The sequence below is a fragment of the Dromiciops gliroides genome, chromosome 1, assembly GCF_019393635.1.
Source record: "Dromiciops gliroides isolate mDroGli1 chromosome 1, mDroGli1.pri, whole genome shotgun sequence".
In the NCBI taxonomy this organism is placed as follows: Eukaryota; Metazoa; Chordata; class Mammalia; order Microbiotheria; family Microbiotheriidae; genus Dromiciops; species Dromiciops gliroides.
Window position 1 is genome coordinate 696,581,728 of NC_057861.1, and position 21,403 is coordinate 696,603,130.

Sequence of the window (21,403 nt, forward strand, 5' to 3'; positions counted from 1 at the left end):
AAGGTAAACAGTCTTGATGAAAACTGTTGACAGCATATTTTCAATCTTAAAAAATATTTTCTCATATGCTCTGCGCCCTCTTTTCTTTCATTAACCTTTATTTAACATTTGTGATTCTGTGAATTTAAAATATTGAAATTCATTCCAAAACTTAGCATAATTCCAAGTGCACATGGAGGATGGTGTATGTGCAGTGTTCCTTAGATGTGGGGCAAGGAGTGTGAGCATGTGTATAGGTGAATTCCTGATACCTTTGGATATTGGTGTTAGTGAACCACAGGGTATGTTGGATAAAGTGATTTGCTTTCTCTCCTTTCTTGGAAGACTTTTTTAGTGGGCTAAAAGTGATGTGGAAACGAATGGAGGTTCCTTAATTGATGAGTACCTAGGTTCCTAGCATTGCCCCTGTCACCAGGGTGATGCCAGTAAATTGGAGTGCCATGACACTGTGGGGCTGGAGATCTCGTCTGGAAGGTGCTGTGGTACTGAACTACACAAAGACTTTGGAACAAGCATTTCAGTTTAGTGAGTCATGATTTTTGAAATAGATGGATGGTGTTATGAATGGTGTTCTTCCCAGAAAACTACAGTGAAAAAGTATATCTCTGTGTTACTACTGTGAGAATTGTGCTTCTTTGAAGTTGCAGAGTGATTGAAGAATCATAGGATGTCAGAACTAGAAAGATCAGGTTCCATTTTTTTCATTCCGTTAGAAGAGGAAAGTGAAGCCTAATGGAGAAGGCAGCTTGTCCAAGGTCACCCAGCTAATTAGTGGCAATGCTAGGATTCAGGCCCATTTGTGCTAACTCTCAGGCTACTCACTGCACCATTGTTCTGTCCCAAAGCTAGAGCTTCACTGAAAGAGAAACAGGATTCCTGCTCTGTAGAGCCAATTAGTGCCAATTGTTTAGCATCTAAATACTTGGAGCGATACAGAATTGAGAATACTTTTGAAGAAAGGAAGCCTTTAAAGGAGATGGGGGGAAAGTTACTGCAGGAAGATGGTCTTGGTAATGGTCTATGAATCCTAAAGGATTGGCAGATTCTAGTATGATTCTGGTTTTCTTAGCAAAAACTACTTGTTTTTTTGTATACTAAGAAAAGGGACGTTAAAAATCTACATGGCTTGTATAATTTCAATTCAGTAGCTGTTCATTTTTTATTGCTCTTCAGAATAAGATGTATTAGGCACTATCCTTTAAATATTAAAATCTTTTGTGGGGCAAACAGGTACTAACCCATGAGGTGGTTGACAATAGTAGGCAGTAAATGATAAAATGTGCATGTGAATAATGCAGGATATTAGACTAAAGCTGTTAAGAAAAAGAGAACACAGTGTCTTTCCTTATGTTATTTTATATTCTTTTGTCTATTCTATTATTATTCTATTATTCTAGAATTCAAGTATAACTTGAATTACCATGGATTTGGAGTAAATTTGTCAGAGGGTATAAGGGTTGATTTAAAGTTAGGAATCAAACGATAGAGAGAAAAATCCTCTCTAAATGGGAAAGTTTTCAAGTAGCGTTTGTTCCTCGATGATATGTGCTTGGCCTGGGTCATATACTAACATTTTATAATAAGAAGGAAGGAAGAGTGCAACCAAAAATATGCTTGTTTGCAGATGACAGTATGCTAATGGAAATGCTAAGCTTATAGAGCTTAAAGACAAGAGTGACTTTAAAAACTTTGAGTCAACAATAGATTGAGCAGATGCTCTTCATCTTAAGCAAGGAGACAGTGATAATATTTTTATGGGAAAAAAGTAACTGAAATTACAGAAAATTTGACTTTGCTTTTTATCATTTATAAATTTGGAAAATTTCCTTGGTGTTATTGTTAATTTGTAAGAAATAAGTCCTTTCTGCTACTGTGTCCAAAGAGGTCTTGGAAATAAGATGGGAAGTATGATTTTTGTTATGGAAAACAGAATTTTATGTGCAATTCTGGCCTTTATACAAGAAAGATATGAGAACTCAAATGACTAAGGAAATAGACACTTCTGTATGTTAATGGATTAAAAAGATTAAGTTTCTTAACTTACCAACCAAGAAAAATTTAGGTAAAAAAGAATGTTATAAAAGTTTGTTTTTTATGGCTAGGATAAATATGGACTTATGCAACCTAACCTAGATTATTAGAAAGATGGGGGTAGAAGTGTAAATGGAAAGAACAACCAACATTAGACAACTGAAACAATGTTTCCAATCACTTTTGATGTATTGGTTGGTTTCACTGATTTTTTTAAGTGTTATATTGGAGGACAAAAACAAGGTTAGGTAATTGTAAATATAAAACAAAAATTAAAATTTTATTTTATAGAGTTGGAGCACCCATAGAAGCTTGAAAAAGAGAGTTATAGAAGAGAGCCCTATGTTCTGCAAGAAGCCTTTCCCAATCCTCCTTAATCCCAGTACCTCCCCTTTGAAATCACCCCCAATTTATCCTGCCTGTTTTTGTACATAGTTGTTTGCATGTTTTTTCTCCATTATACTGTGACTTTATTGAGAGGAGGGCCTCTTTTTTTGTTTTCCTTTGTTTCTGCAGCCTTAGCACAGTAGGGTACAAAGTAGAGGCTTCTTGAATGCTTGTTGACTGACTTAAAGGATTTTATAAAGTGTAGATAGTAAACATATGGAACTGATTGAGTGGTACAGAATATAACTAGATTTAAGAATTTCAGTAGATTTATGGATGTATAATTGTCTTGAACATTAAGCATAATTAATCATTTCAACATAGCATGAACTCAAATACCATACTCATAAAGTAAAATGTTTCGTTACTCCTCTCAATGAAACCTCACTTTGGAAGTGATTGGTCTGATTCAGTACATAGTATTTTGTATAGTCTCATATATGCTTACTGTGATTTAAACTAGAGCTCAAATTCAGCTTTTGTTGCAATTATCTTACAGCCTCTTAACGTAGTAATCTATAGTAATGTATAAGAACTATAGTATAAATAGATCAAATTCATCTAATTTTACAAATTTACTTAAAAACTTGACCTTTTCCCTCAGCTAGTTATTTTTTAAAGCAACATTAAGTTGTTACATAAATGTGTGTTGTCATTATTATCATCATTAATTGTACTTTTTTTTGGTATAGTGATAAGCACTACACTGGCTTAAAAATGATAGAGGTTAGGAAAAGAAAAGCAAAGAACAAGAAAATTTAAAAATTCATCTATTTAATTTCTTTGTGCATTTTCTATACTGACTCTTTAGCAAGTATCATCTACAAAACCTAAATTCTACCCTCCTCCCCTCCCATCCACCTATTACCTCTCAGCAGTGTGTTTACCTTTTAAATCACTGAGAAGAGCAAGGTATATTAGGCAAAAACTCCTAAATAGATCTCAGAGAAAAGGACTTTAGAGGTTATCTCATCTACCTTCTTGGTGTATTCAATTATCCTGTCTTCAATATCCCCCTTTGCATCTGATGAAGAGCATAGTACCTTATAAAGCAACACATTCCATTTTAGAAAGATTTTCTTATAGTGAACTGAAATTTCTCTTTGTAGCATCCATCTGCTCATTGGTCCTGGTTCTGTTGTTGTTTGTCCTTCATTCCCAAAGAGTACCATGACCTTGGGTGATGTCATGACTTGCACAGAATTGGATTTAAATGAAGGAAGGCAGTGCACGGTTACCAACCTCACTCTCTCCTCCAGAGCCTTTTGGGTCCCATGGCAAGACATGTATCAGGATGACTGGAGATGACCCCAGATGGGTTTTAAGGCCGTTGGGGTTAAGTGACTTGCTCCGGGTCACACAACTAGTAAATGTCTAAAGTGAGATTTGAACTCAAGTCCTCTCCTTTTGACTCCAGGGCCAGTGTTCTATCCACTATACCATTTAACTGCCTCTGTTCTTTGGACATAACAGAAAAAAAATGCCTACTGTAGCAGAATTGGTTGATGAGGTAGTGAGCATGGGAACCTTGGGAGAAGTGACTTCCATCCTAAGTTATATGATAAAGAAAAGCTAGAAACAATATGATAAACACCCTATATTTGATTTTTGTTTTTAGGGTGGGGCAGTGAGGGTTAAGTGACTTGCCCATGGTCACACAGCTAGTAAGTGTCAAATGTCTGAGGTCAGATTTGAACTCAGGTCCTTCTGAATCCAGGGCCGGTGCTACACCCTGTATTTGAGGAGAATAGATAACAAACTTTTTAGAAAAGGGACAGATACGGAATTCTATGGACTAAATTGTCAACTCTGGTGATGGTAAGAAGCTCCCAAGAATGAAATTTTGAATTGAAACCGTTCCAATGAGGAAGAGAGATGGTTATTTGAAAGAAACTGACTCACTGACCAATTTAGATTTTTAAAAGATATGTAGAGGATAGATGCAAGGACAAGTAATGAATGGTGAATGCAAGAAAGTGGTGTGGTCTGGTAAAAATAGAATCAAGAATGTTCAGACACAACGAGCTGTCATGGAAAGCTAAGGACAACCAGATGGGACTTGTTAATAGCTAGATTGTCATAGCTCTTTGTCAAGAGGGAGGGTTCTGTTTGCCAGGAGGTGGATGGGAAGTCACTATGATGTAAATACAAAAGACATCAATGAAGTATGTATTTTTTTTTAAAAAGGAAGTAGTGATCACAAAGCCAGGATGACTTCTTTTAGAAAAGCACACACTAGTCCAGATGTGGCCTGAACAGGGCAGAATACAATGGATTCTTTTACTTCCTTGTTCTTTACTCTCTTAATGTGTAGGCTGCAATCATATTACCTTTCTTTGCTGCCATAATCACACTGTTGACCTCTATTAAATTTGCTCTCTATAAAAATCCTGACATTTTCAGATGAGTTTCTGTTTAACCATTCCACTTTCCCCATTTTGTACTTTGTGAAATTTAACCCTGTTTGAGAAGTTACACATGGAGGCAACTTGTGGCTGTTGTTTGTCCTTTGTTCTTAAAGAGGACTGATAACATCAGGAGGGTGATGTCAACTTGAAGTGAATTGGATTTAAGTGAGGCAGAGCTGTGCAAAGTCATCGACCTCCTGCAGGGACATCTGAATCTAGTGGTAAGACATAGGTCAGGACAACTGGTGATGACCCTGCTGGAGACAACTGGTGGCTCTGTGGCTAGAGCACTGGGCCCGGAGTCAAGAAGACCTGAGTTCAAATCCAGCCTGATACTTCCTACCTATTACTTTAGCAAGTCACTTAACCTCTGATTGCCTGACAAAAGGGATTCACTGGAGAAGGAAATGGCAAGTCATTCAAATATCTTTGCCAAGAAAACCCCAAATGGGTTTACAAAGGGTTGGGCATGACTGAATAACAACAACAAAGAACGTAACATTTACCTCTTAAATTTCATCATATTAGATGTAGCTTAATATTCTAGACAGAACCTTAGAACCCCAGTTAAGGGGCTTTATGAAGATTAGCCTTCAGAAAAGGAAAAAAAAGAGGTCAGAGAAATAGGACATAGCCCCACAAGAAGATAGTATCATGAAGTTTGGAGCAGCAAGAAGCACAGGATGGTCTCTGATGTCTACTGTTTGAGTGACATCATGTGTAAAGGGGAGAAAGAAAGATTGTGAGAATAATGGCTGTCAGCTTTGGTGATGGGGTTTATTTGATATGACCTTGGAAAGAATAGTTTTGTTTGAATGGTAGAGACAGAAGCCAGATCACTAGGGGTTAAGAAGTGAATAGGTGATAAGGAAATGTTACCCCATTATTGTTAATCCCTGGATATAGTTTCAATGTGAATCAAAGCAAAATAAGTTTACTTATATTGATTTTTTTCATTGGAAAATTTTCAGTTTGGAAAAAATATTACCCCTTAAAAGGATTACATTTTTTGTTTCATGGGATATAATAATATGTTATATAAATAAGACATGACATAACCATCCATTTCACAATCTGGTTAGGGGTTTTTTACATATCCACAGATGGTAGAATCTCATTTTAACAAATTTGAGTGGATAGGATTACAATATTATAGAAAGAATTTGTAGAGCTCTCTAATCAACATATCCTCTGACTTTCAAAACACTCCTTGGCCACTTCTCCCCTATGTAAGTTGTTTTTACATATTAGAATGCAAACTCATTGAGGACAGGAACTGTCTTGTTTGTCTCCCCAGAATGGTACCTGACACATAGTAGTAAGCGTATAACAAATGCTCACGTGACCTCCAGCCTAGCATCTCCAAATGCATATTAGACAACTTGAAACTGATATATGGTAGATATCTTAAATTCAGCATGTCAAAAACAATTCATTATCTTTCCCCAGAAGCTGTTGGTCCACATTATATCATTATGTGGAAGTCTTTCCATGTTTTTTTATATTCGTCATATCTATTGTTTGTCACAGCACAGTAATAAATTCCATTACATGCTTATTCAACAGGTTTTTTTAGCCATTCTTCAATCAGTGAGCGTCTACTTTGTTTCCAACTCTTTGCTATCCCCAAAAGTGTTGGTATAAATATTTTGGTTGTATTCAGAGTCTTTTTTGTCAGTGATCTCCTTGAGTTATATGCCTCAAAATGGAATCTCTGAGTCAAGGGGTATGGACATTTTAGCCACTTAACTTATGTAATATCAAGCTTTGTGAAACTACAAACTTAAAAAGGTTCCTTCCCCGTTGCTTCTAGCATCAGATACAGATTCCTCTCTTTGGCATTTAAATTCCTTCATGGTCTGTCTCCAAACTATCTTTCCAATCTGATCATATTTTATTCTTTCCAAAGTGCTCAACATTTCAGCCAAACTAGGTACTTGTTTTTCCCCATTCATAACATTCCACCTCCTGCCTCTCTGCCTGAAAGAGACATCCTCTTTTCCCTTTACCATTTGGAATCTCTCATTCCATTCAGGATTTAGTGCAAGTGTCTTGAAGGCCTTTCCCCCTTAGTTGCTAGTCTTTCCTATCCATCTTCCCCACAACGTACTTTGGTTTTTTTTGTTTGTTTTGGTTTTGGTTTTGGTTTGGGGTTTTTTTGTTGTTGTTTTTGGGTTTTTTGTTTGTTTGCTTGTTTGGTGAGGCAATTGGGGTTAAGTGACTTGCCCAGGGTCAACACAGTAAGTGTTAAGTGTCTGAGGCCGGATTTGAATTCAGGTCCTCCTGAATCCAGGGCCAGTGCTCTATCCAGTGCGCCACCTAGCTGCCCCCCACAAAGTACTTTGTAATTAACTGACTGAATATTGATCCTTCTCAGAAAAATGTAAGCTCCTTGGTGGCAGGAATATAATTGATTTTATCTTTGTATCCCCAACATCTGGCACTGAGTGCATAATTATTGGATTGTACTGGATTTTTAAAGCCAAATTCTTAGAGAATTTGGAAGCAGTGTTTCAGCAAAATACACCCATTATTTTGCTCTGCGATTTTAAAGAATGCAAATCTTTTATTTGATTTTTAAAAGAATAAATTAATATTTCTCTAACTGTATTGATGACTTTAAGAGGTCTAGATTACTAAACTAACTTACGTGAGTTATTGTTTTAAATATCATGAGTAATAAAATCCATAGTAATTTTTCATTTAGGTTGTGGTTTTCTCAAATACTTTGATAAACAGAAATGTGTTTATGATTTTTAAAAATTTATTGCCCCTGTTTATTATTTTTTAATATAGACCTATAAAAATGTACTTTCCTCAACTTCAGAAAGATAATTCAAAATACAGCATATGAGGGGGCAGCTAGGTGGCGCAGTGGATAGAGCACCAGCCCTGGAGTCAGGAGGACCTGAGTTCAAATCCGGCCTCAGACACTTGACACTTACTGGCTGTGTGACCCTGGGCAAGTCACTTAACCCCAATTGCCTCACTTAAAAAAAAATTACAGTGTGTGTAATATTTTCTGTGTCATTTTACCTCATAGTCAAGTTTTTTGAAAACCAACATTTGACATTGTTTTTATTACATGCTACATCTGAATGATTTTTTTAAAAATTTACTTAGAGAGTATTTTCTTTCTATAAAAATTTCAAGAAGAGGTTTTGATTCCAGTTACTTTATATTTAAGGTTAACATACAGTAGAAAAATATATTTAGTGAAGTCAAGCCTAGAACATTAGTTTTCTTTGCTGATCTTAAAAGGAATTTGAGGCTTTTCTTACCTTTGGAACTTTTGATAATGTATTTTTCCGTTCCTCCTGCTATTCGTGAGAGATGATTATTGGGAAAGAGGGAGGGGGGGGGTTGTTAGAATATTTTTCCATGCTTTCCAGTGAGAGTTTTCAGAAATCCCTTCCTTTATCCCTGTAGAGAAGTAAATTTTAATGAAGCCAAGGACGCAAAACTGCTAAACTAACCTTCCTGGAGAGAAATAGTGCGAAGGGGGGAAGAGAGTGTCAAGTGAGTACAGGTGTGTTCTACTTTGGAAAAATATGAACTTTACATAAAAGATAAATTAGGGATTTATTCATATTACTAATGGAGTCCCCAAATGGGTTCTTTGCTCAGGCAATAATAGTGCATTTAAGTGTTGTATGTGCAAATCCTTTGGTAGCTGACCAGGTCTTGAAAAATGAAACTTACTAGAGCTAAAAGGAAATTTAGAAATCATCTCGTCCAAATCCTTCATTTTATATGTAAGGTAAATAAGATCAAAGAAGTCCTGATTTGCTGAAAGTCGTGGCATTTTGTTAGTGACAGAGTCCTAATAGCCCTTTTGCTCACTAATCCAGTGGTCTTTCCACTTAGACTTTGGTTTCAGGGCCTCTTTATACTCTTAATCATTATTGAGGACCCCAAAGAACTTTGGTTGATGTGGGTTATATGTACTGATATTTTCCATGTTTGAGGTTAAAATGAATCATCTTTAAAACTTTGTTAATAACTTTAAAATAACACTGTTACAAGTTAACGTAAATAGTATGTTTTTATGAAAATAAATGCATTTTCCAAAACAAATAATTTAGTGAGGTGTGGCATCATTTTATATAGCTTTTTGAATCTCTTTTTATGTACTATTTAAGAGAACACAGCTGAATCTTCATTGTGATACGTTGTTTTGATTGAAATATAGGGAGAAAATCTTGGCCTCACACAGATAGGTATTTGGAAAAGACAGGAATATTTTAAAAGGCAAATAACATCTTAGGATTACTATAAAAATAGTTTTGACCTAATCAACCCATTGAAAGTTTTTTAGGACCCAGAGGGGCCACAGACCACATTCTCTGAACCACTGTTCTGAGGGAAGTTCTTTAATATACAGTCTCAGGATCATAGCTCTTGTGTTGGAAGAGTGCCTCTCAGTCACTATTTGGGGCCTGCTAGGGGAAATGTCTTGCACAAGGTTATCCAGGGAGTAACGGAATTGGGATTCAAACCAGGGCTCTCCAGTTTCATACCGTTTTCTTTCCAATATAGCACACTACCTTTTAGTCTTTATACTTATAATGTTGGTGCTGGGCATCTAGGTGGTGCAGTGTATAGAACACTGCCCCTGGAGTCAGAAGGGCCTGAATTCAAATCCAGCCTCAGACACATGACACTTACTAGCTGTGTGACCCTGGGCAAGTCACTTAACTCCCCGATTGCCTCAAACATCTGAGACCATCCTGATATATATCTTGCCACTGGACCCAGATGGCTCTAGAGAAGAGGGTGAGGCTGGTGACTTTGCACAGCCCTGCCTCACTTAAATCCAATTCAGTGCAAGTCATGACATCACCTCTGATGTCAAGATCTTCTTTGAGAAAAAAGGACAAAACAACAACAATAATGTTAATGATGATAGTTGACATTCATGTTTCGCTTACTATGTGTCAGACACTGGGCTAAGCATTTTACAATTATTATGTTATTTGATCATCACCACAACCTTAGGTGGTAGGTGATTTTATCATCTCCATTTCACAGTTAAGGAACTGAAGCAAATAGTAGTTAAGTAACTTGCCCAGGTCCACACAGCCAAGTGTCTCAGGTCACATTTGAACTCAGATCTTCCTGATTCCAGCATCCACTGGGCTACCTAGCAGCTTGGTCTTAAAATCGATGCTCTATTAGGATATTAAGTACTTACTGAATTTTTTTTTTTAACTGCAAGATGGAAGATGTGAAGGCAGGTAAAAATGACTCTAAACCTTTGAATCTTTTAATTCAGCTTTCCATGTTTTTATAGGAGCCTGATGGTAAAGTTATTGCCATATAATTTTCAGCATTCAAAAGCATTTTCTCCTAGGATAAGAATATTTATTTCAGGGGTGATTTATTTAAGGGGAGTCAAACCATTGTCAACAGCTCCTAATTGCTCCCTTTTAAGAACGGAAAAATCAGTACTTATATAATTGCATAACTCACAATGAGTATCTCTTGACTCCTAGTGATTGAGATAGGGCTTTTATGTTAGTTAAATTTATTCAGTTAATCAGCCTTATTAAGTGCTTAATGTATGTAGTATATTGTGCTAGCCACTGGGACGGATATAAAGTTGGACAAGATATAGTGCCAAGGGGTGACATATCTCCAAGAGGTAAAAGAGCAAAAATTATTAGTTTCATCGCACTGGGATTATGAAGTTTCTAGGGCAGCATCCTAAGATAAAGAAGGACTAAAAGGGACTTTCCTGTTCTTTTTGAGTCATAACAAAAATTTTAAATGAAAAGGTTTTTCTTAAATTTGTTTCAAAATCTGCTTTTAGCATTTGTGAAGCTTTAATGCCTATTAGTCAATTTTAAAATGTCAAAAATATTTGGAAATTTTGCCTTTTTCCCTCCAGAAGCATTAAAAATTAATGTAGAGAATTATATTGATTTATCTTAATCTATGTAGATAATTACCAAGGTTAGTGATTTGTGGTGTTGTATATGATGACCCAAAGTCCGGTGTCTTTAGTGTTTGCATTATCAAACTTGAAGTGAAAAAATAGTTACTAGGTAAGCATTGTCCTTTGATTTTACTTGTTAGTCTCCAAGGTGAAACATAAATTAACTTCTCCTCTCTCCCCCACACCCTAATTGATCCTATTTCTAAATGATACTGATTCAATTATATGGATTTTGTTTGTTTTTAGTTTGTCTTTAAATTGCAAACTAAACTTGAGAACACTGGTATTTTGTTAGGCCTCAGTCGTATCACTGCAGTCTCATTTGTGACATGGTGCAAAAGTTCAGTTTTCCCCTGGGGGAGGTCTGGGTTCAGGTGCCTGGGTCTTTTTTCCTTTAGGCCTACTTCAGGAGTTCTTCCCCGTTTTGGTTAGGTACCCTTGTTCAGTCTGGTAAAGTCTGTGGTTGTCTTTTCAGAAAAATGTTTTTCAATTTACTAAGTAAAATCCATAGAATTTTAAAAGAAACCAGTTCTATTAAAACACAGCTGTCCAAATATAAAAAACAAGTTAATGGATCCCATGTTAAGAATCCTCATTTTAGAGGGATTATTGGTTTATTTTTTAATGACTAAATGAGTCTCCTAAAATATTCCATATGAAGTTTTCTTTTTCTTCACCTATTCTTTCTGTCTCTCCATCTCTTCTAAGCTTACTTTGCAACAAAAGCCTACTTCCACAGTAAGTATTTATAAAAGGAGTAGAATGAGAAACTGGTAGTGTTAATCTCCATGATGTGAGCCCTTGTGTCTATTCTGAGAAAGATCCTCTTGTCATGAAAGAAGACTGACAATGACTCTGCTTAGCCAAGCCTTGGAATGAGAACAAGAACTAATTTAGAAGACAGCACTCCCAGTAGCGCTGAAGCCTGTTACAGTTTATTCTTCATTTCTTCCATTTTCCCCTCAAATTTTTAAAAAAATTAATTCATTAATTAGACTAAATAGGTTTTATTAGTGAGTTGAATTATGTGTTTCTGAACAGGAACAGAGAGAACAATTTGAGGTTGGCAGTTGTAATCACTTTATAATACAGCCAGTCTATGGACCATGTTTTGTTTTCAGTTTGTTGTTAACAAAAACCTGCTTTTCAGGAGTTTCAATATGGAATGATTCAACAGCCAGAGTGTATAAAAGATGTTCATCTTCAGTTTAGTGTTAATTAATGGTAATGATCATTAATGAGCCTAGTTCTCATATTCAGAAGAGTAAGGGCAGCTAAAAAGGCTTGCAAATGGATTTATAAGGGTTGTAGATGAGGATGTATGTTTGTAATATCTTTTCTTAGTACAATCCCACAAAACTAAATATATAAAGCTTCTAGATACAACAGAACTAAGCAGCTGTGGAATAAGCAAAAAGAACTTTGTGATGGGAGTCATTTGACCTGGTAGCTCCTGTCTCATTTATGACACTAGCTGATGATTTTTTTTTAACCTTTTGGGCGGGGGGGGGGGGGGCGCGATAAGGATTAAGTGACTTGCCCAAGGTCACACAGCGAGTATGTGTTAAATGTTTATGGCTGGATTTGAATTCAGGTCCTCCTGAATCTAGGGTCCGTGCTTTATCCACTGCTCCACCTAGCTGCCCCTGGGTGACTACTTATATGTGACCAGCACAAGTTACTTCACCATGATGGGCCTTCAGTTTATTCATCTCTCAAAGAGCTTTTGGCAATAGTTTATAGAATAGATTATTTCTAAGGTACTTGCATGGCAAAATTCTAGGATTCACCTCTCTACCCCAGACTCCTGACATGTAGTTAGTTCATCACTGTGTGGACTTCTCAGAGCAAAGACTTCCTTCACCAGAATCAGACAGGCAACTCATCTGTAACTTTTGGTCCTAGAGTTGTTTGGGAGGATTGAGAGGTTAAATGTCTTGTTCATAAGTACTCATGCTAGTTCTTTCATCTAATATGTACCAGGTACATACTATGAGAGGCAGACTGAACCCAAGTCTTGTTGGCTTGACTCCAGGACTAGCCCTTTGTATGCTATATATTGCTTTTCTTTCTTAATTTTGTGTGTGTGTGTGTGTGTGTGTGTGTGTGGCAATTGGGGTAAAGTGACTTGCCCGGGGTCACACGGCTAGTAAGTGTTAAGTGTCTGAGGGTGGATTTGAACTCAGGTCCTCCTGACTCCAGGGCTGGTGCTCTATCCACTTCGCCACCTAGCTGCCCCTATATATTGCTTTTTACTAGGCTTCATAGAATCATATATTTAGAGCTGGAAAGGACCTTTGGAGTCTTCTAGTTCAAACCTGTTTTTCTCATTTTATCGATGAAAAATTGAAGCCCAGAGGAGTTGGGTGGCTTGCTCATGGCCCTTCATGTAGTAAGTGCTGAAGTCAGGATTTACTTCCAAGTCCTTTATTCACCTAACCATGCTTCCTAACTGATTCCAACTTTTTGGCTAAAATTTGTTTTAAAGAAACTATTTCATGTTCTAGACCCAAAGAGCTATATCATGAAATCATGGCATCTCTTTGCCTTTAGTCAAAGAAATATCTCAACCCCACAACATAATGATCTTTCTATGGTTTTAGTTTTTTCTTAAATTTGTGTGTCTTTCTCTTTGAAGTCCAGTAGCTCAACTCCTACTCTTGGAATTATGATTGAAACATAAAAAATGAATTTAAAAAAAAGATCCAATAGTAGCTTTTGAGTTTGCCTTGGCTTAGCCATTTGCTTGCTATGTAACCAGGTTTTTATATATGCAAATTTTATCATTCCTAGACTGAAACTTTTCTTTCTTCATTTTTAATAAATAGCTTTGCCAGTTTAGTAGTAGAAACTAGTATCTGTCAAATTTTAAATAAACTTTAATTTTATTCCTTGTAAAACATGAAAAAATTTAAGGGTTAGAGTTTTTTTCTAAGTTTCTCTATAATTTTGAAACTTCATACTTCAGTGCAATGATATTCAGAGTGGTCCACAATTTTTTTAGGTACTATAGATTATATACTGGCTAGCGTCTGATAATATTTATATTACTAATTTACTTTTGCTTTTAACATAAATTAATGATTTCATTATGGTATCCCGTGTTTTGTTTGTTCATTTCTTTTGGCATTAGCAAAAGGATGCTATCATTGTGGCATCATGATGACATAGGATTTCCCAAAACCATCATCCATGGGATCCATGTTCTATCTTGCTCAGCTTCTCTAAGCCAAGCTAGAAAGGTTTTGAGTAGAGGCTTAGTTGTCTGGAGGTACACCTGACTCACTTCGAAGTAGTTCATGACCAGGCTGGCCACTGTCATGGATTGTTTTGCCATGGCAATTCTTGAGGATTCTCTTCTATGTTATATAGAGTTTTTGATCTTTGTCAGTAGAGGGAGTAGCCACACCAGTGGAATGAGATTCTTGAAGTATTAGAAGTAAGCAGGCACTTTGGAGGAAGTGCTTTGTAGACTTAAAGGCTTGAGAAATGCTGGTAGATAATACAAATCAGAGAACTGTAATTTATTTTTGTGAGTTTCTTTAATTCATTCTGTGAAATTGTAATGTTTTTAAATTTAAAATTATAGCATATGACATTAGGTAAACAGAATGGCTGTCTGTTCCATATGAGAAATGTGTAATTATTGCTTTAGCAAAAATTACATTTTATTTCAGTTTTTATAATGCCGTCAGTTTTCTATATGAATCTCAGTGCTAGTTTGCACAAAGCATGATGGAATTTGTTGTTGACTTTAGCTGAAATGACTTCTGTAGTGTTCAGCTTTTCTTTGGCTTTTCCAAATTTTGTTACTATATATATGAGTTGAAATTCCTGATTTCAAATTTTACCTGGACTTGACACTACTTTGTGTTTTCTCCACAGAATTCTTTTGCCTTTGTTTGTCTTATTTATCTTGATCTCTATTGAGCCACTCTTCATATGGCTTTCTCCTGGGTTTAGGTTCTTTATCTTTGGCAGTTACCGTGAAAATAGTAAGGAATAAATGACAACTTTAGCACTAGTTAGTTTGTAAATTAATTTTCAAGAAAAGAGCAAGATCCTTCACATGTGTTCTAGCTTATTCATGCAGAACATGAAAATACTGTAGATTTTAAGCAAGGTGGAATGCTTTTGCTTTACAGTGGAAAATTTTTTATAGTAGCTGCCAAGTAACTTTACAATTTAGTTTAAATGCTTTTTAGATAATTAAGAACCCAGTTTCATTTGAAGTTGCTTAAATTTTAAAATTGCTCATTATAACTGCCTTTTGGAGAACTCTTGGGAAAGCTTTTTTGTTCTTCCTTTTTAGCCATGTTAATTGTGGTGCACAAAGACTAGTTTGCAGAGAATTGCTTTAGATATCAAAAGGAGCAGAGAAGAGAGAAAGTTTTAAAAATTTAAAGAGATAAAAGGTTAAAGTTAAAGGAAGGGAAATGGCCAAATTAACTGCTGCCATGTTGTTGAAAAACAAAATACTCCTCTGAGTTCGCATAGCTCAGTGTAGAACTTCACTGAGCTCTTCAATAAAATTAAGATTTTTCCACTTTTGTTGTTAGTTTTCTAAACAGTTCTGTGGTTGTGGGAAGAAAGCCCTAACAGTGATGACATGAGAGATGTCACAAGTAGGCAAATGACAAATGGGTAAGTGCGCTAGCCGTTAGCATTTCTGAGGTAGGTTCTGTGGGAAAATGTGCTTCTATTCACTTTTGTTTTATTCTTTTCTTCCTCTTCTGATGAAACAGCCAGACCAAATCAGTTTGGAATGCCTGGGATAGTGCCACCGTATGTTCCCCCTCAGATGCTTAACATTCCACAGACCTCTATACAAGCAAAACCTGTTGTGAGTATGCTTTTAATTGTGTTAATGACTTGTATTGCCAATTCTTAGGAGTATATATGTGTTGAGGTTCGAATATATGCAGAAATGATTTCTTAGCATCTTCTTAAACTATATACTTGGAAAAGAATAGACTATCATTTATGTAGTATTAAAAAATCAACTGAAAATTCTTTCCTAGAATAAAAATCCATTACTTACTAGAGTCTGACAGCATCCATTTCTTTTTTTATTACCTGTATTTAAAAGAGACCATTTTGTTCTAGGCCCAGCAGATGTCTAGCCCAGGTGGTGCTCCAGGTCAGGGTCCATACCCATATAGCCTCTCTGAGCCGGCTATCACCTTGGAAACAAGTGGAAAAAATTTGTCTGAGCAGAACAACTATAGTAACATTCCTCATGAAGGAAAACATACTCCATTGTATGAGCGATCCTCTCCAATAAATCCAGCTCAGAGTGGCAGCCCTAACCATGTGGATTCAGCCTATTTTCCTCCCTCTTCAACATCATCATCATCTGATAATGATGAAGGCAATGGAGGAGCTACAAAGTAAGTAATGAGTTAAAGGGTGAATTTTCCACCTTTGTGTTGTTTACGTATGCGATCCCTTTAAATTCTCTTAAACCAGCTGTGGAAGCATTTGTATACAAAATGTCCCAGCTATTGGACAGTGTTTTTAATTAAATATTTAATTTACGAAGATTAATAATATATTTTTGATAATGATAATATTTGATATGAAAATATATTTTTGATAAATGAACTTTGAATATATGGGTGTGCAATGGAGCAATTAATCCATACTGTTTTTAAAATCGGTTCTATAGTTGGGCGTAACATGCTTTTGACTTTTGCTTCCTAAAGGAAACTATTTCTGTATTAGATTATGGCTACACGAAGAGGAGCTCTAATTATGGGGAGTTGGAGCCCAGATTTTGTCAGACTGCAGAGGGACACAAATGCAGAACCACAGGTCAGAGTTAGAAGGCCTGTCCAACTCCTATCTGAACAAAAATCCTCTTCATAATATGCCTTTAAAAATGGTCATCCAGTCTTTTTTTTTTTCCCTTTTCTCCCAGGGCTGTGGGGGTTAAGTGACTTGCCCAGGGTCAGTAGTAGTATTAGTAGTAGGCTTCCACTAGTCACAGATGACCATGGATCAGCGCCTTGAAGAGCCACAGGCCACAGTGTGTGGCTGTGCAGTCCAATACAGGATCCGCAGCTCCTCCCGCAACGAGAACATTGGAAAACTGCGCTCTCTGTTGCCCGTCGGTTCCTGCGTCTCATTTGTTTTTCTTCCTCCTGAGCTTGAAGGCCCATCTCAACTGCATGCAAAATGCTCCTGAGTACTGAACTCCATTGGTCCTTGGCCATCTCCTCCCAGCTGCCAATGTCTATTCCCAGAGCCCTCAAGTCTCGCTTGCACACATCTCTGTAGCGAAGCTGGGGGCATCCAGCAGGTCTTTGGCCTGAGGTTAACTCTCCATAGAGTAGGTCTTTAGGAATGCGCCCGTCTTGCATGCGGTGCACATGACTGAGCCAGTGCGGCCGTCTTTGTTTCAGTAGCATGTGGATGCGGAAGTTGCGCGCGTTGGAGCACTTCTGTGTTGGTGATCCTGTCTGACCAAGATATGCCAAGGATGCGCTGAAGGCAGTGTGTGTGGAAGCTGTTAAGCTTCTCTTGTCTAGTATATGTAGTCCATGTTTAGCTGCCATACAGTAAGGTACTGTGTGCCCAGGGTCACATAGCTAGTAAGTGTCAAGTATCTGAGGCCAGATTTAAAGTCCTGAGCCCAGGGCTGGTGCTTTATCCACTGTGCCACCTAGCTGCTCCATTCAGTCATTTTTGAAGATTTCTTTGCCTAACCCTTTTACCCTTCTAGGGAATACCAGTTTTTTACTATGTCAAGCCTAAATATACCTCCTTGGCAGCTTCCCCCCATTAATTTTGTTTTTGTCCTTTAAGGCAAGCAGAATAAGACAAATTGTTTTTTTCCGTATAACACTGCCTTTCCAGTATTCATAGGATTGGCACAGTGTCTGGCACAGAAGAGTTACTTAAAAATGCTTATGAAGTTGAATTGACTGTTATTAGAGACAACTGTCGTGCCTTCCTTAAATATTCTCTAAAAAGAAAATTCCTATTTCATGCAGCTAATATACTTAGGGCATGAACTTGAGACCTTTCCCAGAGATCATGACCCTTGGAATAACCTTCCATTTTGGGGCCCCACTATTCCAATTGATGACTGTCTCTCCTGGAAATACTACATTATTTCAGGAAAACCCTAGCCATGTTTTCCTTTATTCCCTCCTGTTCACCATTCTCTCCACTAGCCTTTTAACCAACTACCTCTTTGTCACATGCATACCCTTTCCTCTTGCTTTTTCCACTCACTACATCTAGTTCTGGAACCATAAACTAACCCTTATCATTATTTCTGGACGGGATGAGGCCTTACTCACCATCTTTGTAACTCCAGACCAAAAGGCCCCTCCTGGCCACCATTTCCCTGAGTTTGTTGTTTGCCCACTTTAGAATATACAAGGGCATGTACTGTCTTTGTTTTTTGTTTTTAAATCTATATCTCCAGTGCTTAGTACATACTTAATAAGCATTTTGTAAATGCTTTTTTATTCATTCATCCTGGATGTGCTTCAGTTTATCAGTGTATTTCTTAAAGGGTGATACCTAAAGCTGAATACAACAGTCCAGGTATGGTCTAACCATAGGACTCTTAAATGTATTGTAAGATGGCTTTAACATTTCTCAGTGCTCTATTACACTATTGATTCTGAGGCCATTCAGGGATGCTTTTGTAATTTCCTCAGGTTTTTGGGGGGTCCACAAAGTATGTCAACTGTTCCTTTATAGTGAAAGAGTATTGGAGTACTGACAAGTAAGCTGTCATCTTGTATTTAATTATTTTGGTGCTAGGAAAGTATTTCATGAAGATAAAGATCTAGCCTTTTACCCTTGATGTGGTAGGAGTTTGACCACAGAAGGAAAGATTCCATATACACTAAAATATTCAGAGCACTTCCTGTTCTGGCAAAGAACTGAAAATAAAATAGGCAACCGGTGAGTGGGAAATAGCTAAATAAATGGTGGTATATGAATGTGTTCTATGCTGTAAGAATGATTAGCCTACTATTTACCAGGCTTTGTGCAGGGTATTGGTAAAACAGACAGAAATTAATTAGTCCTTGCCCATGAGGAGCTTGTATGCTGCAGGATAAGATAACATGTGCACTCCTAAGTGTTTGAGAAATAAATACAAGGTAACTTTTGGAAGAGTAGCTGGCTTAATTAGGAAAGAACTAATATAGTAGATAGTATTTGATCTGTTTTTAAGTGAAGTAGGAATTCTGAGAGGAAAAGTACATTCCAGGTATGGGGGATAATTTGTACAAAGGCACCAAGAGAAAGTATGTTACTGATGAGGAACAAGAAGCAGGACAGTTTGACTAGACTGCTAGAAAGGTTGTGATCGAACCCGGATTGTGAAAGGCTTTAACTGCTCGGACAGAGGATTTGTCTTTGGGTTTTGGGGGGGGGCGGGGTTTGGTTTTCTAGTGAGGCATTTGGGGTTAAGTGAGTTGCCCAGAATCAACAACTAGTAAGTGTTAAGCGTTGAGGCCGGATTTGAACTAGGTACTCCTGACTCCAGGGCCGGTGCTCTATCCACTGCGCCACCTAGCTGCCCCTGTCTTGTTTTTTAGAAGCATTTTTACTGCCCATCCCAATGCCTGGAATCTTCTCCCTCATCTCTGGCCTCTCTGCATTCCTATAAGTCTCATCTAAATCCCACCTTCTACAGGAAGCCTTTCCAGTCCCTCCTTAATTTTTGTTCCTCTTCCCTCTATTGATTATTTCTTAATTTATCCTGTGTGTGTGTGTGTGTGTGTGTTGAACAGAGTTGTATACATGTTGTCTCCCCCCGATTTTTTTTTTGACTCTTTGATGTAGGGATTGTCTTTTACCTTTCTGTATATTCCCTCAGGCACTAGGTGCTTAATAAATATTCATGACTGTCTTACTGGACATTCCAGCCACATGCTGTCCCCTTTCTCCCATTGGTTAGTGCCTCCCTGTACTTCCTTACAGGTGAAGGATCCAGATTTGAACATCACTTACCTCTGGCCCTAGGTACTTTCATTCTCCCCCTACCTCCTCCCACCCCGATTTTCAGGTCCCTCGTGTGTGTTGTATTCTACCATCATAATGGAAGCTCTTTGAGGGACTTTTCCTTTTTTTTTGCTTTGTATTCCCCAGCACTTAGTAGGGTGCTTGACATATAGTAAGGGCTTAATAAATGTTTCTTGCCCTTGTTTTGCCTTGCCTTGCTATCCCATCCCTTCTCTAAAAATTTTCATGTACATTCCCCCAGTATTTGCTTATTTAAAATTATAGATATGTATTATTGTACCAATATATACACAATGAAGCATAATAAAAAGAATGATTAGATTGTTGAAATAATTAAAATTTTAATAATATAAATGCCTTTTGTTTTTGTTGGATTATTAAATATTAATGAGTTTGGTTATTGATTATGGTTTAAATGCTTATAAAATAAATTTTATGAATATCTTTTTTAAACATTGCCAGAATTTTCTCCCAGTATTCTTATTCTCTCTTCATCTCTCCCATGTAACAAGTAATAGTTTTTTGTTTTGTTTTGTTTTGTTTTGTTTTCAAGTTCTAGGTTTTTGGTTTTTTTTTAAGATAAAGAATAAGAAGAGAAAAAAACATCAAGACCAATCAGTATATTTTAAAAGTCTAAACATATATATAGTATTCTAGACCTGTGGATCGGCTGCCTAGTTTTTGGTCGTTCCCACTACCTTTTTGAGGCTACTTCAGTAGGTAGTTGGTGACATCGGAAATGATTTCTGTTAAAAGTGAAGGAGGGGGGCAGCTAGGTGGTGCAGTGGATAGAGCACCGGCCCTGGAGTCAGGAGTACCTGAGTTCAAATCTGGCTTCAGACACTTGACACTTACTAGCTGTGTGACCCTGGACAAGTCACTTTAAAAAAAAAGTGAAGGAAACAATCAAGAGAACAGTTCACAATAACCACAACCATATAAATGAGAAGAACAACAATGAAAGACAAAACAAAACAATTGAAGATTGTGTATTTAAAATGTAAGCCAATCTTGGAACCAGAAAAAAGAGAAGAAAGGGTACTTCCCTTCCTTGGTTTTAGAAGATAGCATATGTACTGTCAGACTTGGTTTTGCGTAACTGTTCCCCCCATACCCCCTTTCATTTTTTGTTTGTTTGTTTGTTTGTTTTGTTTTTTAGTGAGGCAATTGGGATTAAGTGACTTGCCCAAGGTCACACAGCTAGTACATGTTACGTGTCTGAGGTCAAATTTGAACTCAGGTCCTCCTGACTCCAGGGCCAGTGCTCTATCTACTGCGCCACCTAGCTGCCCCCATCCCCTTTCATTTTTACCCTTTGTTAAAAAGAATGGCTAGTTATGGGAAGAGGGGAAGCTATATAGGAATATGAAGATGATGTAAAAACAAAAAGCAAGTTGTATCCCTTTATTTTAACATGTCTACTGTGGAAATTTATTTTGATTTGGGGACCCTACCTTTAGGCTGAGATTAGAAAGCCTTAGGCCCTCAGGGTCTCTTCTGTGTGGGAGGTGCTGGTGCCCCTCCCCTTCTGCTTCAGCTGAGCCAAAAAGCCCTATGGGCTGTACAAGACGCCAGGTCTGACAGCTGGGGGAAAAAAGCCCCCAGCTCCCTCCAACCTGAGTGTAGCTATCTTAGTGATCCCGGACTC

At 37.3% G+C, this 21,403-nt stretch overlaps 1 protein-coding gene across 1 annotated transcript in view; it reads left to right on the forward strand.

Moving 5' to 3' along the window:
* The window catches only part of FAM120A (family with sequence similarity 120A), a 156,247-nt gene that overhangs the window by 58,784 nt on the left and 76,060 nt on the right, over positions 1-21,403 (forward strand). Inside the window, 2 exon segments of the mRNA XM_043984196.1 lie at positions 15,510-15,607; positions 15,871-16,154. Coding sequence (XP_043840131.1) covers positions 15,510-15,607; positions 15,871-16,154 — 382 coding nt within the window.